At 56.4% G+C, this 26,120-nt stretch overlaps 2 protein-coding genes across 2 annotated transcripts in view; one reads left to right on the forward strand and one right to left on the reverse strand.

Annotated features, from left to right (window-relative positions):
- Positions 1-870: 870 nt before the first annotated feature.
- Positions 871-12,779, forward strand: LRRC71 (leucine rich repeat containing 71; the record flags this gene model as incomplete). The annotated part of the gene is made up of 15 exons (XM_079697085.1): positions 871-1,033; positions 4,574-4,723; positions 5,052-5,177; positions 5,279-5,354; positions 5,579-5,656; positions 7,753-7,821; positions 8,049-8,208; positions 8,295-8,378; positions 8,469-8,558; positions 9,232-9,378; positions 9,560-9,653; positions 10,005-10,093; positions 11,807-11,921; positions 12,284-12,405; positions 12,660-12,779. The coding sequence occupies 15 exons, from the start codon at positions 871-873 to the stop codon at positions 12,777-12,779; spliced, it is 1,683 nt and encodes a 560-aa protein (XP_079553211.1).
- A 1,994-nt stretch (positions 12,780-14,773) lies between these two features.
- Positions 14,774-26,120, reverse strand: part of ARHGEF11 (Rho guanine nucleotide exchange factor 11) — a gene marked incomplete at its 5' end in the record, with an annotated part of 112,144 nt that continues 100,797 nt past the window's right edge. Inside the window, 12 exons of the mRNA XM_079697342.1 lie at positions 14,774-15,976; positions 16,570-16,759; positions 17,010-17,257; positions 18,194-18,289; positions 19,395-19,751; positions 20,089-20,307; positions 21,257-21,318; positions 21,774-21,899; positions 23,024-23,114; positions 23,945-24,112; positions 24,432-24,507; positions 25,080-25,258. Coding sequence (XP_079553468.1) covers positions 15,918-15,976; positions 16,570-16,759; positions 17,010-17,257; positions 18,194-18,289; positions 19,395-19,751; positions 20,089-20,307; positions 21,257-21,318; positions 21,774-21,899; positions 23,024-23,114; positions 23,945-24,112; positions 24,432-24,507; positions 25,080-25,258 — 1,871 coding nt within the window. The 3' untranslated portion in view covers positions 14,774-15,917. The remainder of the gene's footprint in view (positions 15,977-16,569; positions 16,760-17,009; positions 17,258-18,193; positions 18,290-19,394; positions 19,752-20,088; positions 20,308-21,256; positions 21,319-21,773; positions 21,900-23,023; positions 23,115-23,944; positions 24,113-24,431; positions 24,508-25,079; positions 25,259-26,120) is intronic.

Consider the following 26,120-nt stretch of genomic DNA (forward strand, 5'->3'; position numbering starts at 1 on the left):
CGGTAGGGTCTAGGCTACCTGAGGACTTTGAATCCAAGATTTCTTGGAAGCGTGACCCGCCTTCTAAACTCGTTAGCGGATCAACTAAGTTCCCAGACCTCCAGGAGGCTACATAGATGGGGTCGAGATTACAAGCCCAGAGCCACGCCAAATCGTTAACTCGGTGGGTCTCTCTGGGCCTTTTCCATCAGGAGTTCTCTCCTTACAGGGTAGGAGGGCCGACCCCAGAGAGTGGTCCTGTCTCCACCCGGACTCTGCTTCCCTAGATTCCTCCGACTGCCGCTATCTCTAATACACGGGGTCGGATCCCGGCTTTCCCCGGTTCCGTTTCCCGGGTGACTTTGGACAGCTCCTTGCCTGCCCCCTAGCCCCGCCTCTCCGTCCTGGTCTCGCTCTAGCCCAACCCCCTCCAGTCCGGTCCAGTCCGGTATCCACTCTTCTCCCTCCACCACGGCTCCGCCCAGGCCCTTCTCCCTTCGCACAGGGTCCGCGGCGTCCGGCCCTCCAGGGCTCCAGGGCTCCTCTACCCCTGTGACCCAGGGCTGCCCAGGCTCCGCCCTGGCCCCGCCCCTCTCGGCTGCCCTACTTCCGCGGCTCCGCCCTCCGGGCTCCTCCCGCCCCCTGATGACTCTGTGGTGCCCCCTGTCGGCCTCGCGTGCGCTCTGTGGTTGCCCCTTGCCCTCGGGCCCGCCCACCTCGCTCGGTTGTCTTGGAGAGGGACGCTGAGGCGACGCCGCGGCAGGCGGGTCCCGCCTGTGGACGCGGAATAGAGACCCTTGATTCGGCCACCTCCAGGGCGAGCCCCACAGAATCCCGTCCTGCCTCCTTGCCCCCGTGAGTGTCCCCAGAGTCGCTGCGGACGGCACCAACATGTCGGGCGAGGCGAGCGCACCACCGGTGGCCTCACCCAGGGCCCCGCGTTCCGGGATCCAGAAGTCATCCGGTGCAGTGACCAGGAAGGGGGACCGCGGGGCCAAGGAGAAGCCGACGGCCGTCCTGCCGCCGGTGGGGGAGGAGGAACCCAAAAACCCTGGTACGCTGGTGGCGGGGTTGGGGGAATCAGGCCTCTAGGGTTCTCCGCGCGCTCCCACCAGCCACTCGTCGCTCGGGTTAGCCAGATTGGATGGGGCGTCTTCGTTGTGCCAGGCAATGGCGGGCGAGACAGACGAGCCAGTAAATAATAACAGAATTTTTGGCGCTGAGGAGCGCTGTGTGGAAAAGGGCTCCACCAGCTGAAGTTCAATATGTGAATGTAACTAGCTCCTGGCACATGGTATGGGTGTTATAAGTGGTCACCGTTATGAGGTGTGCACGTGCTATTAGGCACGTTTCTTCTCTGTAGTATGGAGTCCTGCCCTGCCTATTACTGGGAGGCACAATAGAGTTGATGGTGAGAAAGTATTTTATAAACTGCAGATTCACTTGTTCACTCAACAAATGTACACTGTGCACCCACCCAAAGCGCCCTGCTCCATCCTGGGATATGAATCACAGTTTTAGTCCCAGCACAGTTCCTGAAACTCAGCTTGGCAGATGTTTGAATTGAACTTGATCTTAAAGAAGCCACACTCTGGTTTGGGATGCTGACAAATACAATAAGATGTGCTAATTTGTATCAGAGAAGAAGGTCCAGGGAGTGATGGAAAGACACAGGGGCGCTGCCAGGAGGTGACTTTGAGTTTAGTTTTATAGATATTCATTCATTTATTCAACAATTACTTTTTGGATGCCTGCTCTGTGGTCAGGTCCAATAGAAAGAGAACGAGATGGACACAGTCCAGCTGGAATGGAATTTACATTCTCTAGGAAAAGAAAACCATTGGAAAAGTATGCGTATGAGTGTGGCTCTTTATGTTGCAAGTGATAGAACCCCAACCCAAATTAATTATCCACAAAGGGGAATTGATTGGAAGGCTTCTTGATTCAAATCTACCAGCTTTGTCTTCAAAGAGGGACAGGAACTTGCTGTCTCTGGACTCAAGGAAAAACAACTTGGGAAAAGACTGATTGTCAGACATTGGTCAGGTGCCATCTCCTTGTCAGTGCTGGTGGCTGGCGGGGAGGAAGCTATGGGAGCTGGAGAAAGAGCATTTTCCAGACGGAGAGACAAGACAGGATAGAATCTCTTACAGATATGAACCTAGTTACATTAACACACACACACACACACACACACACATACATACATACACACACACTCACACCACCCTGGCTGCTGTGTGGAAAATGGAGTGGCAGAGGGAGAGAATGAAGGCAGGCAGCTGAGTTACGAGGCATTTCAATAGCCCAGGTGAGGGACAGTGGTAGTTGGACTCGGGTAGTGAGGGAGATGGGTTAGGCTCCTTGGCAAAGTACTTCCGAGGTAGAAAAAGAGTTGGTGAAGTAGTGGATGGGGTGGAAAGTGGGGAAGGTAGCAAGAATGATTCCATGTTTCTGTACTGGGCACGGGGTGGGTTAAGGTGCCATTCATGGAGACAGGCAGGCCTGAAGGAAGAGCACGTAAGAGATCTCCAAGGGGTGATGTCGGCTGAGCAGCTGCATGGAAGCGTGTGGAGGGGTGAGAAGATGTCAGGGCTGGAGATGTGAATTGGGGAGCTGCTGATGTTTGGGTGCATTTAAGTCCTGGGAATGAAAGAGATTCCCCTGGGGAGGGGGGAGTGGAACCGGAGACAGGAAAGGGCTCAGGACCCAGCCTCAGTGATCTTAGAGGAGAAGGAGCTCCCCCAGGCAGGGGGAGCCAGAGGGGTCGGAGAGAAAGGGTGTGATAACAGGACAGGGCCACAGGGTCACAGCGGCTTTAGCAGCTGCTATCGTGTGTTGTGGCAGGGCTCAAATGGGGTAGCGAGTGAAGGCAGTTGTAGGAACGTTGATAAATTGAGAGGACATCGCATCTGGTGGCTTCTATTTCTCAAGGAGCTACGAGGCAAGGTCATAACGAGTGTGAGGAGGGAGTGTGGGAGGGGAGGAGAGCAGGAGCAAGGCCCTTTCGGAGCTGTGCTGCCCACTAGGTCACTGCTAGCTACAGCCCAGTGGTGGAACACTTCCATCATCCCATTACGTCCTGTCGGGCAGTGCTGGTTTAGAGCAGCGGTTCTCTCTGGACCATCTTTGGCATCATCTGTGAGCTGGTTAGAAATGCAAATTCACAGACTCTACCCAGCCTATGGAATCAGAATTTGGGGGGATGGGGCCCAGCAAACTGCTTTAACAGGCTTTCCTACTGATTCTTACAGAAAGATGTTAAAGTTTGAGAACCTCTGTTTGGGGAAAGATGGTGTGAGTGAAGCAAGGAAGGACTGAGGGCCTCTCCCAGCAGAGGGAAGAGTCCGGGAAAGCAGGCAGTGTGCAGGAGTCAGCTGTACAAGGGGCTCCCCTAGCCTTCCAATGCCTCCTCTCATCGGCCTCGTCCATTCTGCTAATGTCTCTCCGGTGTCTGTGTTCCCCCTGACGTCTGGGTGCCTGTGTCTCTCATCCTTTTGCCACGAGAACCCTCAAACCTCTCTGCATCTTGCCCCACAGTGCTGAGCAGACGTCCTGCCAGCCCCCCTGCACCCTCCTGGTAGGCTCCCTGCTGTTGGCTGCAGGGGTTCTGTCGGGGGCACAGTCCCTGCAGCGTCCGCTGCCTGTGGGGCTCCAGGCTGTCCTGCACTTGGAAGAGCAGGCTGGCACCAAGCCCACCCTTCTGCCTCCAGTTTCTCGCCTTTGCCAGGGACACCCCTTCCCATCTCAAGGAACCACTTCTTGTTGGGATGCGCATGCAGGAGCAGGAAAGAGCAGGGGTCTTTGGGGACTCAGGCACCTCAGGTTTGCGTAGCCCTCAGGATGGGAAGTGGTGGGCATCTGTCTGAATTAATAAAACTCTTGAATGAGTTAAGATTTCCAAAGCATATATAGAACAGTGTGGGACAGGAGTAAGTGCTATATCAATGTTTGCTGAATAAATAAAAGCCTACCACCCTGCTGGGCCTCGGTCTACCCGAGTGCGGGCGTGGCGATGGGGGTGGGAGCGGGGGCAGGTGGAGAGGTCCTTCTGCTTTCCTTCCTTTGCTCACATCAGGCCTGGGCCTTCTTTCTCCGTGTGACCCTGGGCAGTCCCTGCAAGGAAGGGACGTGGGAGGAGGCTGGGCTGGGGAGGCGGAGGCCCCCCAGGGAGCGGAGAGCGGGAGTGGAAGCGGCCTTGACCCACGGGGTGGGTGGACGAGCCGGCACATAAAAGAGGCGCCCTCATTGTCTACATTCCACGCCCTTTAGTCCCCTTCCTCCCAGGTCTTGATTTCCCAGTTTCCTCTCAAGTGTTTTCAATGTCGGTCTCTACAACGCATCTTACATGTTAAAAATGGCTGTGAGGACGTCTGTCTCGATGGAGGGGCCGCTGCCCGCCCAGAGGCCCGAAACCCCGCGCTGACGAGCGTGGGAACGCGGCGCAGTGCGCCGATCCCTGGCGGGCGGGGGCGCAGGGCTGGGTGGGACGTCCTTTGGTCTCTGCTGCCCTCTGTTGGCAGCCTTGGGCTACAGGCGGCGGGCGTGGCGCGGCGCTGCGCTTCCCCTCCCGCTCTCGTCCCCGCCCCCACAGAGGAGTACCAGGGCACCGGCGTCCTCGAGGTGGACTTCGCTGAGCTCTGCACGCGGTGGGGCTATACGGACTTCCCCAAAGTGGTCACCCGGCCCCGCCCGCACCCGGCCTTCGTCCCCTCCGCCTCTACGTCGGAAAAGCCCACCGTAGGTGAGTGACAGTGGAGACCCCGGGGTGTCTGCCAGGTCTACCGCGTCCATCCCCCATCGCACGGCGGGTCGAATGGCGGGGACGCAGGGCAATGTGTGTGTGAGTGAGCGGGGTGGATTCAAGGGGGCTGGTGGGGAGGTGGGGGCGGTCTTCCGTCGTCCTTTCCAAACCCTCGCAGATGCGGGTCTGGCGGAGTCCTCCAATCCCGCGGCTCCGTGGGAGCCATCCCGGCCTCTCCGGCTCCCGTAGGCCGGCCGGGGCGTGGGGCCCGGGGGCGGTGACTCTGCCCCCTCCCTCCTTCCCCGGCTCCTCGCACCCTGCCTTCTAGACGAACAGCGGCTGTCCCGGTCCTGCAGTCTCAACAGCCTGGAGAGCAAATACGTGTTCTTCCGGCCCACCATCCAGGTGGAGCTGGAGCCCGAGGACAAGTCCGTGAAGGAAATCTACATCCGCGGTGAGGTCCGCCCCCCACCCCCACCCCCCGGTCCCTGTCACCAACCGTCCACCACTGCACCCCTCCGGGCCTGAGGCGCCTTCCTCCTTTCCCTTCCGCAGGCTGGAAGGTTGAGGAGCGGATCCTGGGTATCTTCTCTAAGTGTCTGATCTCCCTCAGCCAGCTTCAGGCCATCAAGTGAGGGGACATGGGGGTGGGGGAGGGGCAGGAGGCCAGTGTTAGAGACGGGCCACCAGTGGTCTGGGAGAAAGAACTGAAGGGGCACGGAAGGCCCCCCCCCCTGGGGACTGTGCGGAAGGTGATAAGGAAGAACGTGGCTGGGGTGTCAGGGTGGCTGGAGAGGACAAGATGGGAAGGAGGTGGTGCTCCAGCTGCGTTTCTGTGCTTCCCCCCATCTCCAGCTTGTGGAAGGTGGGGCTGACTGATAAGACCCTGACCACCTTTATCGCCCTCCTGCCTCTCTGCTCATCCACGCTCAGGTCAGCAGAGGGGAATAGGCAAGGGGGAGGCTACCTGGGTAGCCTGGCTGGCTGGGTGGTCAGAAGTGAGCAGTTTGGGGACGGGGGTGACAAGTTCCAGCTCCTGTGGCCTGGGCTGGCATCCTTGTGGAAAGAGGGTGCTGCTAGTGTCTGTTGGGTTTTGAAGCTCCCATCTGACAAGCAGTGGGGTCCCCTTTTCTGCCTACTCTGGTGCCTAAAGAACCTACCTTTGGGGCCTTATCCCCTCTCCTCTCCATCAGTCCCACCACTACCCGCTCTCTGCCTGGAGGTTCCTCACTGCCTGGTGTCTGACACTGTACTAGGGACTGGTTCTTATCCTACAGGAACTGGCAGTCCAGTGAGGGAGGGAGAAGGGCATAGGAGTGGATACTGCAGGGCACTGTGGGGACTGTAGTGGTAGAAGAATGGTTCATGAGAGACATGGAAGGCTGCCTGGAGGAGGTGGTGCTAAGCTGAGCCTTGAAGGAGTAATAGGAGGGGGTCCCGCAGGGAACTGGGAAAGGGCATTCTTGTATAGGAGGGAGCCAGAGCAAGGTGTGTAGTAGTATAACTACAGGGGTGGTTGCTGTGTAAAGGACACAGCTGATTTGGCTGCCCTTTGTTGAAGCTCCACCAGTGCCCTTGACTTCTCCTGCTTCACAGAACCCACCGTCACTGGCTTGCCTCCTCACTTGTCTTCCTCCTGTAGATGGGATGGATGCTTCTTGAGGGCAGGGATTTTGTCTCCTTCAGCTGGAGGTCCTTGGGTGCTCTTTGTCTTGAACACCACAAAACACATATTGTATTCCATCGTGGGAATTAGAAACAATTTAGCCAGCAGGAGAATAACTATAGAATTCATCTTAATATGTAAAAATAAGTCAGATCAACATGATAAAAATAATTAAAAATAAATGCAATCAAGTTTAGATGCTAGATGAGCCAGGCTGAAAGGTTGGGCAAATATCATGAGAGAAACTTTTTTTAAAAATTAATTAATTAATTAATTAATTAATTAATTAATTTTTGGCTGCGTTGGGTCTTCGTTGCTGCGCGCGGGCTTCTCATTGCTGTGGCTTCTCTTGTTGCAGAGCATGGGCTCTAGGAACATGGGCTCCAGTAGTTGTGGCATGCGGGCTCAGTAGTTGTGGTGCATGGGCTTAGTTGCTCCGTGGCATGTGGGACCTTCCCGGACCAGGGCTTGAACCCATGTCCCCTGCACTGGCAGGCAGATTCTTAACCACTGTGCCACCAGGGAAGTCCCGAGAGAAACTTTTTTTAATAGAGAATTTTCCAGCCATTAGTTTCATTTTTTTCTTGTGACTTGGGAAAACACCTCCATTTTCTCAGTACTGTTGGAGAAGCCACTGCCTTGTGGAGGGGTCATGTATTGGGTACCTATTGCTGTGTAACAAGTTACTTCAAAACGTAGTGGCTTAAAACAAGAAACATTTATTATCTCACAGTTTCTGTGAGATAAATCCGGGTGTAGGTTAGCTGGCACCTCTGGCTCAGCGTCTCGGTGAGGTTGCAGTAAGGCTGTTGGCTGGGGCTGCAGTCATCTTGACTGGGGCTGGAGCATCTGCCGCCAGGCTCACTTATGTGGCAGCTGATTGGCCACAGCGCCTCCACTCGGGAGCCTTTCCACAGGTCATCTGGGTGCCCTCACCACTTGGCAGCTGGTGCCAGGGTTGGAAGCCACAGCCTTTTTGTAACCTAAACTTGGAAGTGACAGCCCATCGCTTTTGCCATATGCCATTCATTAGAAGTGAGTCACTAGGTCCAGCCACACTCAAGGGGAGAGGATTACACTGGGGCACAGATACCAGGAAGTGGGGATCACTGGGGTCATCTTAGAGGCCCCCTTACCACAGCTCACTAACTCTGGGGAGTAACCCCTTCACATGGCACACTTCTGGATTTCTAGTCTGGAGAACTGTCACATATAATTTCCTGTATCAGGGAGCTGGGCGGGGGGTTGCATCCTTTGCCTCTGTTTCCAAGCTGCTTCCCAGAGCCCCACCCTTCCTCTTTGTCCCCTTCCCTCATCTGGCCTCAGTGGTGCCTCCTGGGTCTCAGATTTCCCCCACCCTCAGGAAGGTGTCTCTGGAGGGGAACCCGCTGCCGGAGCAGTCCTATCACAAGCTCATGGCAGTGGACAGCACGTGAGACTCCTTTCCCTCACCCCCTTTCTCTGGGCCTGCCCCCCATTCCAAGTCACCCTTAGTTCCCACACTCCCTTGCCCCTCCAGCACCTCCCCAAGCACCCTCAATTCCTGCCTCTCCACCCTCAGATTGAACGGCCCTCCTCATGCCCCCGTTTTCCGAGGTTCTGGGGAACGCCCAGGACCCCGTGTTTCCTGTGACCCGCGTTCTCCCTCCTGCTGCCCAGGATCGCGCACTTGTCTCTGCGGAACAACAATATCGACGACCACGGGGCGCAGCTCCTAGGCCAGGCTCTGTCCACGCTGCACAGCTGCAACAGGACCCTGGTCTCCCTCAACCTGGGCTTCAACCACATCGGTGACGAGGGCGCGGGCTACATCGCAGACGTGCGTGCGAGGCTGGCAGGGGCCCCCCCGCGCGAGCTGTGGCGGCCCGGGGCTAGCCGGCTCACTGCCCCTCCCTGCCCCCTCAGGGCCTCCGGCTCAACCGCTCCCTGCTCTGGCTGTCCCTGGCCCACAACCGCATCCAGGACAAGGGCGCCCTGAAGCTGGCCGAGGTGGGTGTGCGGGCTGAGCGGGGCCGGGGAGCGACCCCCACATCCTCCTGCTCCCCGGGCGGCTGAGCGCGAGGTGCCTCCCCGCCGCAGGTCCTGCGCCCCTTCGAGCTGACGCACACCGAGGTGGTGGAGCGCCGGCGCCTCCTGCTGGAGAAAGGTTCGCAGGAGCGCTCGCGATCGGTGAGGAGCGCTCGGAGCCTGAGACCTGAGCCCTTGGAACCGCTTCCCAGGTTGGCTGCTTTCAGCCAGCTGGCCGAGTCTTAACCCGTCCTCTCTCCCTGTGTCGTGACCGTTTTTCTCTCCGACCTCTGCACAGATCTAACAAACGTTTGGGTTCTTACTGCAGAACCACTCTGCGGGCGGTAGAGTGTATTGGTTAGGATGACTAGATTTAGACCGCAGGGACTTGGAATCTGGCTCTTCCACAAAACCGCTTGGGACCTTGGGCATGTGACTTAACCTCTCGGGCCTCAGTTTCCTCACCTGTAAAATGGGGATAACTGTACCTAGCTCATAGGATTGTTGACAGGATTAAATTAATTCATCTAATGCACTTGGAACAGTGCCTGGCACTTAGTTAAAAAAATGTCAGCTACTATTTTCTCCCTCAGTATGAGTCTGAATGCCACCTCCCCCCACCCCCAGCTCATCCCTGGGTCTCTCTGCCATTTCTTCCCAACAGCACCTGCCCCAGAAGGGTCCCAAACAAATTATGTTAGCATTTAGGCAGGGAGATTGGGGTAGGGGTGCTGCCAGTCCGACTGCCACCCAGGCATGAGGCTTCCCCTCACTCCTCACTGGGGAAGGGGCGCCGGATTCTTCCTCCTCCATCCCCTCCCATTTGTGAGCACAGCCTTCCACCTCTCGACATGGGGACGACTCCAAAACAGAGCGTGAGAAGAATCAGCTGATGGGGGTCAGCAGTTTTGCAATGGTGGAGAAAGACAAGACGCAGACAACGAAGACCCCTAAGGGTCTGGGCAAGAAAAAGAAGTCCGGGGTAGGTGTGCTGTGGGCAACAGAGCCCTGGGCGCTGCAGGAACAGGGGAGGAAGCTTCCTTGATTTGCGGGTGGGGCGGAGGGAGGAAGCCCTTTGAAAGTCTACCTCTGGCCCCTCCCACACCTGCTCCCCATCTGCCAGGGAGGTAGGACTCTCATCTCTCTTCTTATATCCTCCACAGGAAGTGGTGAAGAAAGAGGAGAAGTCAGGGTCTGGGCAGTCACCCACACAAGGAACCCCTAAGAAAGAAGACTCCACAAAGGCAGGCAAGGGGAGTAAGTGCTAGCACCCCTCTGTGGCGCCCACTTGGTGTGGAGGAAGGAGGAGCACGGGGAGGGATGCGGGAGGCCTGCGCTGAGCTAGACTTCTCACCTTGATGTCGGAAGCCCCAACCGGCCCCATCCACGGCACTCCACACCGTTTCTCCTGGGCTGAACCCCTGTGGCCCTGCCCTCGGAGAAGAAACCCACCTACCTAGCTGGGGGTCCCCCCTCCAGCTCTATTTCTGTTGTACCCAAACCCAGAGTTTGAGGAGTCCCCTTCCTCACCCCAGTCCATTCTCTCTGGGGAAACTGAGTGGTATCAGAGGTCTGCACCGTGTATTCTGGCTCCTCTTCCCACTCCAGAGGTAACCATCCCTGAGCAGAAACTAAGCAAGGGAAAAGGGACCAAGACTGGGAGCAAAGAGAAGCGCAGCATCCTCCTGGAGTCAGAGGTAGGCTGCAGGAGAAGCGGGGTGGGGGACACGTCCCTGGGGTCCAGTCCCCCAGCCTTCCTGGGATGGAGTCTTCAGCCCTGTACTGTGGCAGCAGCCACTTCAACTCACATTGTGTCCTTAGTCCTGGCCCCCTCCCTAATCCAACCTGGGCTTGCAGGGGGTAACAGAGCTCAGTGCCTCCTCCCCTTCTACCTTTACTTGCTTATTAGGAGCCCACACTTTTGATCCTCTGCCTCAACTCAGTCTGCTTCCCAAAAGGCCATTCATTTGTTCCTCACCACCACACCCATGGTTGCTTGTACAGTTGCCCAGGGAACGAAGCACATTCTCCTTTGCCCCTGCCAACAGCTCCCCAGGAGGGCAGGGTCTTTTCCTAGTCGTGGTACTACCCCCACCCTGTGCACAGCTACTTGAGACCCTCTCTCCTTTGCTCCTGGAGCCTCCCTTTTCTATTTAAACTTGGACCAACTTGTTCCTTGCTTTGGAAACCTTCTTGGACTGCTGACTCTGTAGCTCCCACCCCTCCGCAGTGGAGTCAGCTAACCCTAACGCTAACCCGAGGGCTATCTGTCCTTACACAGGCGTACCTTGTTGTATTGTGCTTTGCAGATTTTTTTTTTTATACAAACTGAAGGTTTGTGGCAACCCTGCGTCGAGCAAGTCCGTTGGTGCCATTTTTTTCCAACAGCATTTGCTCACTTCATGTCTCTGGGTCACATTTTGATAATTCTCTCACTATTTCAAGCTTTTTCAGTATTATTATATTTGTCATGGTGATCTGTGATCAGTGATCTTTGATGTTACTACTATGATTCCCTGAAGGCTCAGATGATGGTTAGCATTTTTTTAGCAGTTAAGTATTTTAAAATTGAGGTATATACACTGTTTCTTTAGACATAATGCTATTGCACACTTAGACTGCAATATAGTGTAAACGTAACTTTTACACATACTGGGAAACCAAAAGAATGTGTGTGACTCGCTTTATTGCGGCTGTCTGGATCCGAACCCACAATATCTCTGAGGGTATGCCTGTGTTCTGTCATCAAAAGACCTCCCCACCTTGGCAGGGAACAGCGCCTCCACTTTTAGGAGTTTTCTCTGGCACCCAGGATAAGATCTTACAAAAGAGAAAAGTCAGGTGGAGAAAGCGGGCGAGGGTTGCTTCTCAGTGCGTTTTCTGCCCCTGCCCCAGGCTTGATCCAGGCTGCTGTTTCTCCCCAGGACTGTTGCATTTTCCTCTCATCCTGCCTTTAGCGTTATCTCACTCCAGTCCATCGCCCTCATTGCTCTCCCTGTTAGGAATTACTTAGTGAATGCCAACACACTATTTCATGCCTTTGCACCTGCTGCCACTTCCCCCCAATCTTTATCTGACAGGGGCCACATACTATTCAGATGTCAGCTCACAGGTCACCTCCTCCAGGACACATGCCGAGACCCGCTAGCTGTGCCTCCTCTGTGCCCCCGGAGTACTGAGCTTCCCTCTGTCAGCTCTGACAGCATACTGCATTACTCTCTCACTCTCTGGCTCCCCTCCACAAAGCTGCTTCTTGAGGGTATGGGCTCATTTATCTTTGTATCCCCAGCACCTGGGACAAAGCCTGGACTGTAGCTGGCCCTCAAAGCATGTATGTTGAATGAATGAATGAATGAATGGCCTGTTGACCAGCTCCCCTCTCCTCTGCTGCAATCAGTATTCTGCCTTAGCAGCTGGTTGGGGAAGCTACTGAGATGGTCAACCCTCTTCTGGAGCCCGTGGAGCACCGAGATGGGAAAGTTTTCATGCCTGGGAACAGGGTCCTTTTGCATCTCAACCTTCTCCGTACGTTTGCCAACCCCGCCACGCCCCGCCTTCCTGCCACAAGGCTAGCTGGGCCCTATGCGGTCACAAGGGTGTCCCTGCCCTGGCTCCACGGAGCGGAACCTGGTTCTCCAGTGGTTGGGCATCATGATGGTGAAGGCCCTCTGGCACGGGGCTTTGGGGTGGGGGTGAGGGAGGTCAGACAAAGGAGGCATCAGAGAAGTAGAGCTGGAGTGAAATTAGTCCTAGGTAAGTGAGCTGGGGAGCTGGGGGAGCAGGGGCTTAGTTTTGGAGGAAGAGGGTCGCAGAGGGTGTCCCGTGAGGGTGTAGGCAAGAAGGAGGTTGGCAGTGTCGGAGGCCACGTCGTCTGCTCCTTCCACCAGGAAACCGCATCACAGAGGTGGGGCTAGAGGCATTCCTCACCGCAGTGCAGTACCAGGCACAGTTCTCCAAGTCCAAGAGCGCGTCCAAGGGCCCCGTGGGGCTGCTGTGGCTGTCCCTGGCGGTGAGTCCCCAGGGACTGCAGCTGCTGCAGGCATCTTGTCTCCCCATTTCCAAGACAGACCTGTAGTTTCCCTCATTCTTTTTTATCACAACACAGCCTTCATCTCTCTTGCTGTGAGATAGGCAGTCACACTCCTTTGCCTTTTCTCCATGTCCCCCAGCCCCTAACCCACCCTGTCCCAGGAAATGTTTTTCTCCCAGATGATTAACCTTCATTGCTTTTGTTAGCTATCAGCCTTCCTTTTCTTCCTTCAGAAAAACTGCTTCTCCCCACAATGTCCTGCGTACACCACGATCCAAGAGCTGATGCTGCCAAGGGACCCTGTCAGTAAAGCCAAGCACAAAGAGGAGGCGACTGTGGCTTCCTCCACCTAGTCCCCTCCCACCTTCTACCCAGAGATTCTGGGCCACAGAAGCATCTCCTTTCCATGTGTGGGTTGGACCTCCCACGGGAGAGCTCAGATCATTAACAAAGTCTATTGCTATACTTTTTTCCTTGAGGCTGTCTGAGAACTTTGTCCCAGAACTACTGGGAATATTTGGACTTTGCGCCTGTTAACAGCGTGTTGACATGGCCAGAAATGGCCGAATAGCTTTATGGTTCTGCTGGGGGTGATCTCAGCCCCTCTGGTGGTGGCCGACCAGGGGTGTTGCTCTCCTGCCTCCTCAGGACCTAGTTCTTGCTTGCCCAGACCAGAGTCGCTACCTGTACCACCTGTCCCCGTTCCCTGGAGGACATGTGATACACAAGGGTTTGCATTGCCTCTGGTCTCAGAGGCAGAAGGGAAAGACTTGGGATAGTAACCAACATGCACAAGCTGAGTGGAAGAGCGGGTGGGGCAGAGGGATGGAGCGCGGGCTCCACCCTTCCACCCTCCTGGGTCCCTTCCCCCTTCTGCTGCTCCATCTGGCCCACGTGTCTGGACTGGTTTGGAGGAGGGGCAAGGGCTCAGCGTATGAAAATGTGGAGTCGTCAGGCTGCTTTAGAGAGGGTGCCGAGCCTCTTGTCATCTAGTAGCGAAGTCCAAGCACTAAACACGAACCCCAATGACACTGCCTGCTGCTGTCAGCCGCCTGAGACCAGAGCCACCCAGACAGTGCGGGGGCCGGAGGAGTCAGGAGAGCTGGGGGCGCCGACTCTTCACCCTCAGTGCTGCCTCCACTGAGATGACCCAACCGTGCCCCAAGAGCACAGGGCTGGCTTCTGGGGAGCTGACATCCACTCTTCGGCGAGCGTCCCTTCTTCACCGCTGGTCACATCCTCTCGGCCCTGACTCCGCTTTCTGTTGCCTGGACCAGAGCCCTGCTCTCCCTGCCGGCACTGCCTCTCTGCGAGGCTCTGCGGCCTTCACAGTCCTCTCTCTGCCTCTCACCACCTGCGCTGCTGCTCAGCCTCTCGGCGGCTGGCTGAGCGTCTGCAGGGAGCAGCTCTTTGAATTCCCAACACTGAGCTCGTAGCAGGTGCTCTCCAGTAACGGCCAGCCTCTCCAGTTACCCCTGCCCGAGGCCTTCTAAAGCTCCAGTGGATCCGTGCAGTTCTTGTCCTCACCCCTACACTTTATCAAGAACGAATCGTGTATTAATTCTGATGCCCAACTAGACTGTAAGCTCCCAAGGTCAGCACTCAGCATCATGTTGGGTTTAGGAGGGAAAACATTAGTTGCGGGGGAAAGAGAATTTGTCCCTTAGTCCAACAATAACGGCAAAGAGAGGCAGTTTGAGTGGTTACCGTCCTGGGGGTGTGGCCACGTCTGATGAGCTGCTTCCAGGGGGTGTCGGAGCCTGTGGGAGGACGCGGAGGGCCGATGACGGCAACTGGCCAGGCCTCTGAGATGACCCTCCCCTGTGTATTGCCTTTAAAGTCCTGAAGCTCACTGAAGGCAACTCATGAGGGCTCTTGATTCTGGGGCCACTGCGTGCGTGCGTGTGTGTTGTCTTTTCGTGTTCTGGCCATGGGGGCTGTATCGCTTAGTCTGAAGTTCAGTGAAGTGCACATCTGGAACTTCGGGAGAGAATATGGCAAGGCCTGGGTCTGGGGCTGCCTTCTGTTCCCTCTATTCAATTCCAATCAGTCTCAGAGGGAACAACCACAATATCTTTTTTTTTTTTTTTTTTTTTTTTTTTTGCGGTACGTGGGCCTCTCACTCTTGTGGCCTCTCCCATTGCGGAGCACACAGGCTCCGGACGCACAGGCTCAGCGGCCATGGCTCACGGGCCCAGCCGCTCCGCGGCATGTGGGATCTTCCTGGACCGGGGCACGAACCCGTGTCCCCTGCATCGGCAGGCGGACTCTCAGCAACTGCGCCACCAGGGAAGCCCAACCACAATATCTTTGATCACAGCAGTTCCAAGAATCACACACACACCACCACAGTTGAAGAATATTTAACTTTTCTTAAAAAAAAATCTTAACCATGAAAGGAAGAAAATAAGAGTATACATTATTTTAACAGCAGAACAGTCATTTCCATATCTGTATTTTATATATATTATATATATTTATATATATATGTATATATACACCTAGCACAGTGTGTATATTCTATTAGTCTGTGGGGAGTGGAGTGGATGTGGTAATAGGGGCCAAGGCTGTGGTGGCCCCTGGGGATGGTCCTAGGTTAGTTTAGGGACTCCAGCATTCAAACCCCTACCCCCACCTCCCTGGGGCCCAGTTTTCAGCTCTGTACCTGATACACTGGTTTTCTATAGGGAGAGGGTGGGGCAGGGTGGACACAGGTGGGGTAAGAAGTTCCCCTGAAGATGAGAAGTCCTAGGAGGGAGGGAGTAGCTCAGCACCGAGCTGCAGAGGCTAGGCTCTCCGGCCAGGTGGGCGGGAAGCTGGAGGCCTTCTTGCCTATGGGAGGGCGGGGGCCCGGAGCGCTAAGGGCTGGCTCCACCTTTGGGCCCTGATCCTGGAGCTGGGCTGCTAACAAAGAGATACAAGTGAACCTCCTCTTCCCTTAGCAGTCCCTCTGTAACTGCCTTCGGCACGCCAGGATCAGAAACAAAGAAGGTCGAGTTATTTACAATAGCAAAGATGCACATACAATACATACATATTTATAGGAAACCAAAGTGACAAAGAGAGGAGAGGTGGAGACACCCACCCCAGCCTTGGGGTCCTGTGGAGAAGGGAGGGGAGGAAGAAAGTGCATTTACACTGGAGCCGCCTCCTTTCACCCGCACTGGCTTGTCTGAGGGCACCCACACATACAGGCGCGCACACGTACGTGGGACGAGGGGGGCCTTTCAGATGCAGTCAGCATGCTTAGGAGACACAAGGCCTTGAAGGGTTGGGCTGAAGGGAGGGGAAAAGACACTGAAACTTGACTCCAATCTGAGCAGACCAAGCAACATGCGCATCTCCCCCCCCCCCCGGGTCTTGGCTGGAGCTGTCTCTTCAACCGCCTGCCTCCACAGCGTGGAGGTTTGGGCTCTCCCCACTCTGTGCCCTGCCTCAGGCCAGTCCCTAGAGGAGGAGTCGGGACGCGGAGGATTCGGTGGTTTGGACAGCTACAGTCCTGGAGATGTGGCCGCGTTCGCTGGGCCGTCTTCCAGCGGGGCGTTGGGGCCTGCAGGGACGTGGGGATGGCAGTGAGGAGCTGGCCTCTGAGATGACCCTCCCTCTGTGTTCCGCCTGCAAAGTCCTCAGGCTTGTGAGAGCAGCTCTTCAGTGCCATCCTTCCGTGACAAGGCATTCTCCTCCTCCAGAAACCCTGGAGTTCCCTGTGCGACCCGGAAAGGGCTGCCTACTGAACCCCACTTCTGTTCTGTCGGCCCCCAAAGCCCACGGGTAGGTATGGGTCTGTCTTCCTGAGCTGGAACACAGCCGTGGCCCTGGCCCATGCAATCTGCTTCTGAACCATTTATTAAGAACAGGTTTCAGATGTGAGACGAGGCTCCCCCTGGTTTGTTATCTCCATAACCCAAGGGAAAAGAGGGCTCAGTTATAAGTTTCCCAGTTTTAGGGGAGCTTCTGTGGGCCTTTCCTAAAATGACCTCTTTCTGAAGCTGAGGGAATGAATGAATGAACTGTACTCAGGGGGAGATGAGGCCCCTTCTCAGAACTCCCTTCCGTGTCCTCACACTGCATGGCAGTGCTTCCTCAGGAGCCGGAGGCCTTGGCCCTGCACACCCCACCCCAACCCCGGAGGACTTCACTCACCGTCCTCAGGGCAGGGCCCCAGTTCGCAGCTGTCCCTGGAGTCAGAGGCCAGGTGCTCCTTGGCTGGAGGGGACAGGGAGCTGTCTATCCATCTAGCTGCCTCTGTGTGGAAACCGCCCACAGGCGTGGTGCCACCAGACGACTCTCCCCCGAGGGACCCGAGCAGCTCTTTGTGGGCCAGCTCCATGTCCTGGAAGAGTTGTAGAGGGACATCTGCTCTCAAGCCCCTCTGTTCATGAGCCCCTGGGGAAGGGGCAATGCCCTCTTATCCGTGGGGTCCAGGGGATGGGTTGGTTGTGCTTGAGGGCGGCTGGGTGGGCTGAGGGTAGAGCCCCAGGCCAGGATCTAGGGCTCCCATGGAGACACACTGTGTAGCTCACTCACGTGAGTGATGGGTCTCGGCGCAATGGACTGAGGCCTCCAGGGTCCCAAGCCCTTACCTTGAGCCTGTTGAGCTTGACGGTGAGCTGCTCGATGGTACGGAAGATCATGCCCACGTCCCTGAGGGCCAGGCTGGGGGGAGAGCGGCCCGGGCGCCTTTGATCTCCATTGCCTTCCCGCAGCGCGGGCCGAGGAGCCGTCTGCCAGGCAGGGAGGCCATCAGGCTGGGAGGGGCCCACGCGTACCCCCGAGGGGTCAGTGCTTGAGTCCAGGGGTCCTGCCGGCATGCTCACGTAAAAGCAGTTCCCTGTCCCCAGCAAGACAAAGCGATTAGGAGGCAAACAGAGAGGAAGTCTAAGCCATCTTCTGCTCCCCTGGTGTTCCCCAGGCCGGCTGATGGGGCCAGGGAAGCCATCCTGCAGATGAGCTCGGAGCAGGCTGGCCTTGTGCTGCCTACCAGTCTCCCAAAGGCCCTTCTCCGCCAGAGAGCCTTCGAGATGGCGACTTTGCTCGGCTTGGCCCAGAGCAGGGGAGACACTTAGTGGTGGAAGCTAAGGGAGAAGGGGCGGGGTGGTTGTGTTTCTTCTGGGAAACAGGAGTGGCTCCCATTCCCAGAAGGAAGGGTAAAGAGGGCGTGGGCTGGTTTTAGGCACTTTTGAAGAAGAGCGGGCGGTAGCCTCCTTCACTCGGCCCCACCTCAGGCTCTGCTGCTGAGCTTGGACACGGTGCCCCAACTGCCATCTATTTCACGATCCTTGAGGTACCTCAGCTCATCAGAGGGGGTCGGGGACACACAGAGAAGGACGTAAGGCTGACTGACAGGGCAGTAAGCATAGGTAAGTGCCCAGGAGCCTGGAGGGCCACGTAGGCCCTTTTCCACAGTGACACTGGATTGTGGCTAGTGTCGGGGAGAGGTGGCTCAGAATGTCAGGCTAAGGATACCGGGCCCTGGGCACTGGGCCAGGCTTCCCCATCCCCTTTCGTGACTAAGCAGAGCTGCTTAACCCTACTGCTTTGAAGGGGGCCTGCGCCGCTCTCGGCGAGGGGCTGGCACAGGGTCTGTTCTCCCGTCTTCAGGCCCACGTCCTACTCCTCACCCATTCCAGACAGTTCAGGGAGTACGTACGGAGGTGTGTGGCCACGTGACTGCAGGCAAGGGTCTAACACCTGAAGCCCAGTTCTGCCCCCGTGGGCCCGCATTCTAGCCCTGGCCTGTATCTGGCTCCAAGGAGAAGTTCATTACCCGTAGCCTTTGCTCCGCCTTCCACTTCGGGTGGCTCAGGCTCTGACTGGCCACTCTCTGGTAGTGCAGGGACAACTTTGCTGCCTGCCACCTCAGCTGCACCGACACCACCACCAGGGACAGTAGAGACTGAGAGAGAAGGAGAGGGAAGGGAGAGAGAGTAGGAAGGAGAGGGAGAAGGAAGCGGGGAGGGAGCGGGGGTGGAGAAAAAGGGAAGAACAAAGTGAACGCAAGATCACACATGATTATACCCCAGGGAGCTAAAGAGAGCCGCTCCACCAATTCACCAGAGGAGAGAGAAGGGAGGTCAGGTCCCAGAAACCCAGGAGAGAGCACACACCTTGGGCAGATGGAAAGAAAAATGCTCCTGGAAAAGGAGGCAGAGCTGGGTACTAGGGGAGGAAAGGAGACCACCTAGCACTAACGTGGACCGCCCCCCACCTCAACCCCTCGAGAGCATCCCGTGCTTCGGTTCATCTTTCCTGCTGCACTCCTCAGACCAGGCTGCCCTCTCTTCAGCTTACTCTTCCCTCCCTCCCCCGAGCTCTGGCCAGACAAACCTGCCCTGAGTCCCCATCCTAGCCAGTCTTGGCTTTTCGTGTCTTACTGTCCACGGCATTCCACAAGCTGGGCGCCCTCCCTACGTCCCTGCTCATTCACCACAGCCCCACACTCCCCACGCGTCTCCCCAGCCTTGTCCTCAGCCCCTAGTCTTGGCTCCACCTCTAGTCCCGCTGCCACCTCCATCCTACACGCCAATTCCTTCGCTGCTATCTGGAGTGACTGGCTGCAAGCATCTGCCCTTGTCTTTCTGGGAATGAAGCTCCTGAGAAGAGCCCCACTTTTCCTTAGAACTGGAAGAGCAGTGAAAAACGCTAGCAGAAACTTTTATTGACAGTTGATTTGTGCCAAGCAGGAGTAATATCTTTATATTGTAGAATGAAGTCCAGAGGTGATTCAGATTTTTGCCTAAGGTCACACGGGTACTAAGTGATGGAGCTAGGACTTTGCACCTCAGCTGTCCGACCCCAAAGCCTTTGCATGATAGCAACATGTCTCCTTTCCCCAGGATCTGGACGAGCCTCTGCACACATGGTTTGCAGGATAGAGGCGGGGAAGGAAGTAGCCATCTGGAAGACTCAGCGCTACCCTAGCAAAATTGGGCATGTGTCTCTCCAGTGGACACCCCAATTTATTTTACCTTTTCTCACAACTTTGTAACTTCCTGTTGCCTCTGTGCTCGAAGCTTCTTCCTCTGGATTCCTGTCCAGCTCAGGAGATTCCCAGATCCCAGAATTTCTGGTCCTTGGGGGCAGGTGTTCCAGAGAACAGAGAGCCATGTCCTCCTGCTGGCCCCGCTCTGGCCCTGAGAGCCGGGCACTGTCCCCTTCACCCCCAGTGGGAGCTCGCCCTGGGGAGCCTGGGTCCCAGGGGTGAGAAGTGATGCTGATGACAGAAGGTGTAGGTGTCAGGTCATCCTCGGGCTCCCCAGAAGTCGGTGGGTCCATGGGGCGACCTGGCAGCAGGCTCCACAGGATCAGGTGCCGCAGGTTCTCCACTGGAGGAGAAACAGGGCGATGGCTTCCTAGAAACAGGACTACACACCTCGCCAGTCGGGGGAGGGTGCAGAGGTGGCAGGAGGGCCACTGCTCGCCTCTCCCACGGCCATCTTGGTGAAACTGCTTCAGTCACAGGGTGGAGCTGGGGGACTCTGGCCAACCAGCTGGGTGGGTTGGGGGGAGAGGAATGACAATTGTCTCTCTGCATCCATCTCTCCTCAAACACAACAGGGAGAGCCTTTGAGCAGGTAAGAGAGTGGGTGTCTGCCATGGTGTTCACAATGGCCATGCTACTGGGGCACCGGGGGCTGACGGTTGGGGCCATGAGGCACTCACCGTCCTCCAGGGCTGCATCGGCGAGTCCTTCCATGAACAGAGGGCCTGGGAGGGGCAGGAGGATGGGGTCCCTTGTCCTGCTGCCCCTGTTCTCTCCATCCAGGGAGGCAGAAGGGTGAGGCAGGGTACCCAGCTCCTCTTCTTCTATGCTGCCCTCCTGCTCGGGGCCCTCTAGCAGGACCGGGTGCTTCCCTTTGACCCTCTGCTGGGGCCCAGTGCCTGTTTTGGATGGGAGGACAGTATAAGACAGGGAAAGAGGGAAGGCATGTATGGGTTGATCCCAGGCCCAGCTTTGGGTTCAAGGGGCTGGGAACATTGGCTGATTCCACAATGTTTACTGAGCACCTACTATGGCCAGGCACTGTCCCAGGCTCTTGGCATACATCAGTAGATAAAACAGAGATCCCTGCCCTACGGAACTTAAATTCTAGTGGACGGACATAGAGGAAAATAAAATAAGTAAGAAAATTGTCTAAATAAATTAGAGAAGTGCTACAGGAAAGAAGAAAACATAGCGCAGGGTGTGGGAGATCAGGAATGCTGGTATTAAACCGAGTGGTCAGAGAAGGTATATTGGTGCAAAGCTGACACCTGCACAAAGACTTGAAGGGGGTGTGGGAGTTAGGAGAAGCATTCTAAGCAGAAGGAAACAGAAAAGGGACCCAGCCAGGGAGCCCGCCGGGGAGGTTTCTCTCTAAACATGAGACCCTAAGTTATTTCACATAAAAACCCAACGAGAATTCTGTCTGAGACCCTCTTGCCCCTGCCAATCCCATCCCGGTGACTGTATCTTCAGCCCTTTGGGCTCCCTATCCCTGTCTTCACAAGACTCCTGTGCCTGCAGATCTGAGTGCATTCTGCTCTCCGTTAGGCACCCCCGGACCTGACTGCCCCTCTCTTCCTCCCCTGCTCGATACCTGGCACCCAGAGAGCCCAGGTTGAGAGCTCTGTTCAACTGAGCTGGTCCACATTCGCTTCAGCCTGTTCTCTTTCCTCTTCCAGACTCTTTCTTCCTCACTGTTTCTTCTCTACTCTTATCAAAACCTCACACCTCTGGCCCCGACGGCCCTCTCCCATCACCCCCACAGGCATACCTGGCCACCCCCCTACTGTGCCTACAGAAAAGGGAATGGGTTGGGCTCCCACAAAGACAGCTCAGGGGACTTACCTCCAGGTACTGTCTCAGGCTCTGGCTCACTACGGAACACCTCGGAGTCATCCAGTCCTACCCTGAGGGAAGAAACAGCCAAGGGTGAGAGAGGATCGCCTGCTGGGAATTCTGGCTCTGCCAGCCAGGAGGAGGTGGCCGTGTCATGAAATTCCACTCTGGCCTCCTGAGTTGCGATGGGCAATGAAGGAGCAGGGCCCAAGGAGGGAGGGGTTTAGACTCCAGCACCTGCCATCTGGCTGGCAACCCGGAGGGGAGGGTGGGTGTCAGCCAAGCTTCTCCTGGTCATGATTTTATACCCCCCACACCACTTCAGGCACAGTCTCTACTACAGCCGAGTGCGGGGCTGCAGGGGGAGAGCAGACGGGGACGGAAGGCAGAGATGCGAGGGTACCTTCTGCCACCTGCCCGCTGACGTCTGCTGCTGAGGCTGCCCATCCCCAGGGGTGAAGGGCTTAGAAGCAGCAAACAAGTGGCCTGGAGTGGGGATGGTGAGGGGGCCTGGAGGGCTAAGCACCTGCTGGGCGTGGGGCTCTGGCGGGCTGGCTCCTGGGGGCCTGAGGGCGGCGGGTGGATGGGCTTTGGGGCGGCTCCAGGGTGCCTGGTGGCATTCCGCACGGCCTCTTCTAACAGCTCCATCCATCTGTTGCTCAGCAGGAACAGAGAGGACTGGTGGTGAGAACAGGACTGAGGCACGCAGCCTCTCCCCTTACCGACCCCCTGCGTCAGAGCTGCAAAGCCCTTCGCCAGGCCCTGCTCTGAGGACCCCCTCTGCCCAGCGGGGTCCCCCCTTCCTTGCAGTCCTGACTGGCTGCTCACATTGGGTTACATTAGTTGCAGCTACCAATTACTGAACACCAACCCTCTGTTACTAGTTGTGCTAAGCATTCTATATCTATCTCTCTTTTTTTAAAATTAATTAATTAATTTTTGGCTGCGTTGGGTCTTCGTTGCTGTGCGTGGGTTTTCTCTGGTTGCGGCGAGCGGGGGCTACTCTTCGTTGTGGTGCGCGGGTTTCTCATTGTGGTGGCTTCTCTTGTTGCAGAGCACGGGCTCTAGGCACGCGGGCTCAGTAGTTGTGGCTCGCGGGCCCTAGAGCGCAGGCTCCGTAGTTGTGGCTCGCGGGCTTAGTTGCTCCACGGCATGTGGGCTCTTCCCGGACCAGGGCTCCAACCTGTGTCCCCTGCATTGGCAGGCGGATTCTTAACCACTGCGCCACCAGGGAAGTCCCTCTATGTCTCTTCTTTCTCTCAAAATAACTCTCAAGAGGTAGCATTATCCACATTTTGCAGATGAAAACCCGGAGCCTGAGAAACTGCCTGACTCAACCTATCTCCTCCCACCATGCCACGATGCCTCTGGCTGGCCACTGTTGGGAATACGGGTGAGTGAATGCCCTGGTTGGGGACGAGGGTCCCGGACGCTAATGCCTTTGAAGAATGTGGGCATTTGCAACGCTTGATGGGGGAAGGGAAGAAAAACCCCAGGGGAAAGGAGCGGGGCCAGAGAAAGGAAAGCAGCCTCAGAAAGGCTGAAAGACTGCTGGGGACTCCTCCTCCCTAGGGCAGGCCTGCTCATGGGGTCAGGGGCGGTGATACTGTAAACCTCTCTACTCCTGTCTTATTTCCCACTTCCCCTCAAGGCCCCGTCCTGTGAATGCTCTGGGGCGCAGCCCTGGCCTCCCTGTCCACATCCTCATACACCACCCTGGTCCCAAGGGGACGGCAGTTACATGGGACCGCCCACCCCCCATCAGGCAATCCTCACGTGTTCTTGTCTGATGACGTCAATGCCACCAGCTCGTAGATCTGGGGTGGGCCCAGCTCGGAGGTACAGATAATGAAGAAGGCCCGTTTATCTGTGTGAGAGAGAGAAGGCAGAAGCGTCTGCATTGCTGGTGGCAGAGGCACGACTGCAGCCTGAGCCAAGGCGACAGAGTGCGGACTTGAAGCCCTCACCCTCAGCCAGCTGAAGAATGAAGCACCAGACGGACCTGGGTCCTCAGAAGCACTTGGGGCTCGCTTACAAAGAGGACAGAGGCAATTCTGGGTCCCCTAATGCCATCTTCACAGCCACCCCCATTACCTCTCGCTTTCCGAACAGCGAAGGCTGAGGGATGTACGGTGCTTAGGGTTTATGAAACTACATCATACCCATCCTCCCTTTATACCCCCCTCCAAGAGACAGATATCACCCCCCCCCCCCCCCCCCGTGTTATAGATGAAGAAAGCGAGCCTAGAGAATCTGGTTGCCTGGCTCTTGCTCCAGAGCCCTTCTTGTACACACTCTGCTTCTCACCGAAATGCTCTGAGCACTGGACCAGGCTCTGGACTGTGGGTGTGTCCGTCTTCTGCAAGCAAGCTCTGCCCATCACTTTTGCAGCAGGAAGGCTTGTCCTGCTCTTCTCTGCCCAATTCTGCTACCTCATCCTCAGCGCCCACATCGCATCCCGCCTGAACCACGCTGTCCTCCCTCATCTTGGTCCCCATCCTACCCATCACCCTAACCCACGTTGGACCACATCCTCCTGCTTCAATGAGTCAGGGCTAGGAGGAAAGGAACACAGGTGGGCTGATAAGTTCTGTACAGCCCCAGATCGGCCCCGCATCACCCAGTGCTCGCTGGACACGAGGAACAGGGCTCATGGCCCCGGGTGTGGGCCGGCTGGGACTGTCTCCTCACGGGTACCTGTGGCCACGGAGCGGATGAGCACGGCATTGAGCTTGAGCACTGGGCTGAAGGTCTGCTTGCTGTCCGAGGAGCCCACGGCTGTCTTGCTGTGGCACTTCAGCAGCAGCTTCTCATCCTGTTTCTGCAGCAGCACGAGGAGGTCCTCCAGCAGCAGCACGTGGAGGTCTGGAGGGGTGTGGTGCTTGTGAGGTGTTCTCTGTTGCCCACTTATCCCCCACTAACACATGGGGTACCAGAGGCTCCTGGGTAGTCATCTCCAGGATCTAGGAAGCCCTGGAGTCTGGTGACCTCTGATGGCTTTGTTTTTGGTCCTTCCTCCCCATGCTGTGCTTAAGGAGCCCTGAGCTCTCATCCCCAGTCGTGTTTCAAGCTGCCTCCTTACCATCCCTTTAGAGCACCGGGTACAGGGCTTATGATCCAGAGAGGGAAGAGCCCAGGGGCAGTGCCCTAGATTCCCTCTTGGCCCCAGTTCCCTGGCACTTACCCAAGGTCTTATCTTTGCTGATCCTCCAGGTCAGGGGCCCCTCATGGATCATCTTTCTGGTTGTAAGATCCAGACTCTGTTAAGGAGACACCATTTATTCAACAAATATCTGAAAACCTAGACATTGTGCTAAGGTGCTGGGCATCAGTGGTGAACAAGAGTAGTCCTTGCCCTCACACTCCTGTGGGGGATGCAGACAAGTAAAAAGGCAACTACAAAGTCATGTGCCACGTGCTGTGCTGGGGGATATGCCGACGGTTCTGGCAGGGGTCTCTCTACCCCCTACTACATGCTGTGTACTCTCCTGGGATCACTCTGCTTTACCTGCCCTTTCCCTCAGCTTTATGTTCTCCCAAATGACCTTCACCTTTACCTTGAGTTTACTCCCATCCCCTGCTCTCCCAGACTGAGTTCGAACATCTGGCCTTTATGGTAGGGCTGTCTGCCCTTGTCTATCTCGGGACGGGGTGACAAAGGTAACCGGGGCTGTGTGTATTCCAGGGCCCCCATCACGCCATCCTATCACAGACAGGCCCAGGTCTCCTCCCCTCCACCTTCTCCAGGTCCTGACCGGGGCTCTGCTCCTAAGGGTGCCCAAGAGGTACGTGCACATGTGGGGCTGACGATGCTGCAGCCTCAGCCTCCTACCTTGAACTCTGCTGCCAGGGGGTTGCTGGCCCTCTCCAGGGAGGTGGTATCCAGGCGTTTCTGGTAGCCCTCTAGACGGTGCCGGTTCTCTGTCTGCTTCACTGCTTCATTCACATACTTGAGAATTTCCCGGCACTGATCCCGGGCCCGGCAGAGTTTCTCGTGCTCAGAGGTGCCACCTACCCATGGGGCAGAGAAGAGGTGGTGAGGGCTCCTGCCTGAGAAGTCTGTCAGAGTCTGAGAGTGCCTGGCTACCAAGAGCCACTGGCCAGTCGCCAACCAGCAGGGATGGGTGTAGATACGCCACCCTTGCCTAACTTGGACCTCAATCGTAAGGATAACTTGTACTGAGGGTCCTTGTGTTTCAGACCACGGCTCTGAAGACACCCATAGCTCTTGGGAATTCCTGCCTAGACCACAGCCACTCTACAGGTGTGGAGGACAGGAAGGGGGACAGGGACTGTGGGTGATGACAGTGATGGTGTGTGTCTCTCTCTAGGAACACCTGTTCAAATCAGGTTGTGGTTCTTCCCACTTCTACACACTGACGCCAACATCCCAAAGTGGAGGGTGGTGAAAGCTGCTCAGGATCCCAGGGACAGTGACAACCTGGGGTTAGACCCCCCTATTCAGGATGGTCCCCTACTCCTGTGGAGTAAGCACGCATGGCTGTATCTTTTGTGCATCGCACAGAGACGTCCAGCAGGGGGATCAACAGGGCTAAAATCCGGCCACAGCCTCTGGCGTGGGACCACGATCCTCAGAGCAGCCAAGGTGCCCTCTGTGCGCTAACCTGTGTCACTCAGATGCTTCCCTCTGATCTGCACAGAGGCCCCACACAGGCCAGAGGCAGCCCTTACCTCCTCCTGCTGCTCAGCACCTTAGTTTTGCCAAAGCACATTTACAATCGTTACTTTCTTTGAGGGTGACCATAACAACACAAGGATGAAGACCCTGAAGACCAGAGAGGTCGAGTGACTTGCTAAGGATACAAAGCCAGTCAGTGCTAGACCCAGGGTCTGAGCTGTGGGCTGCTGCCTC

Source organism: Hyperoodon ampullatus (genome assembly GCF_949752795.1).
Source record: "Hyperoodon ampullatus genome assembly, chromosome: 2".
Classification (NCBI taxonomy): Eukaryota; Metazoa; Chordata; class Mammalia; order Artiodactyla; family Ziphiidae; genus Hyperoodon; species Hyperoodon ampullatus.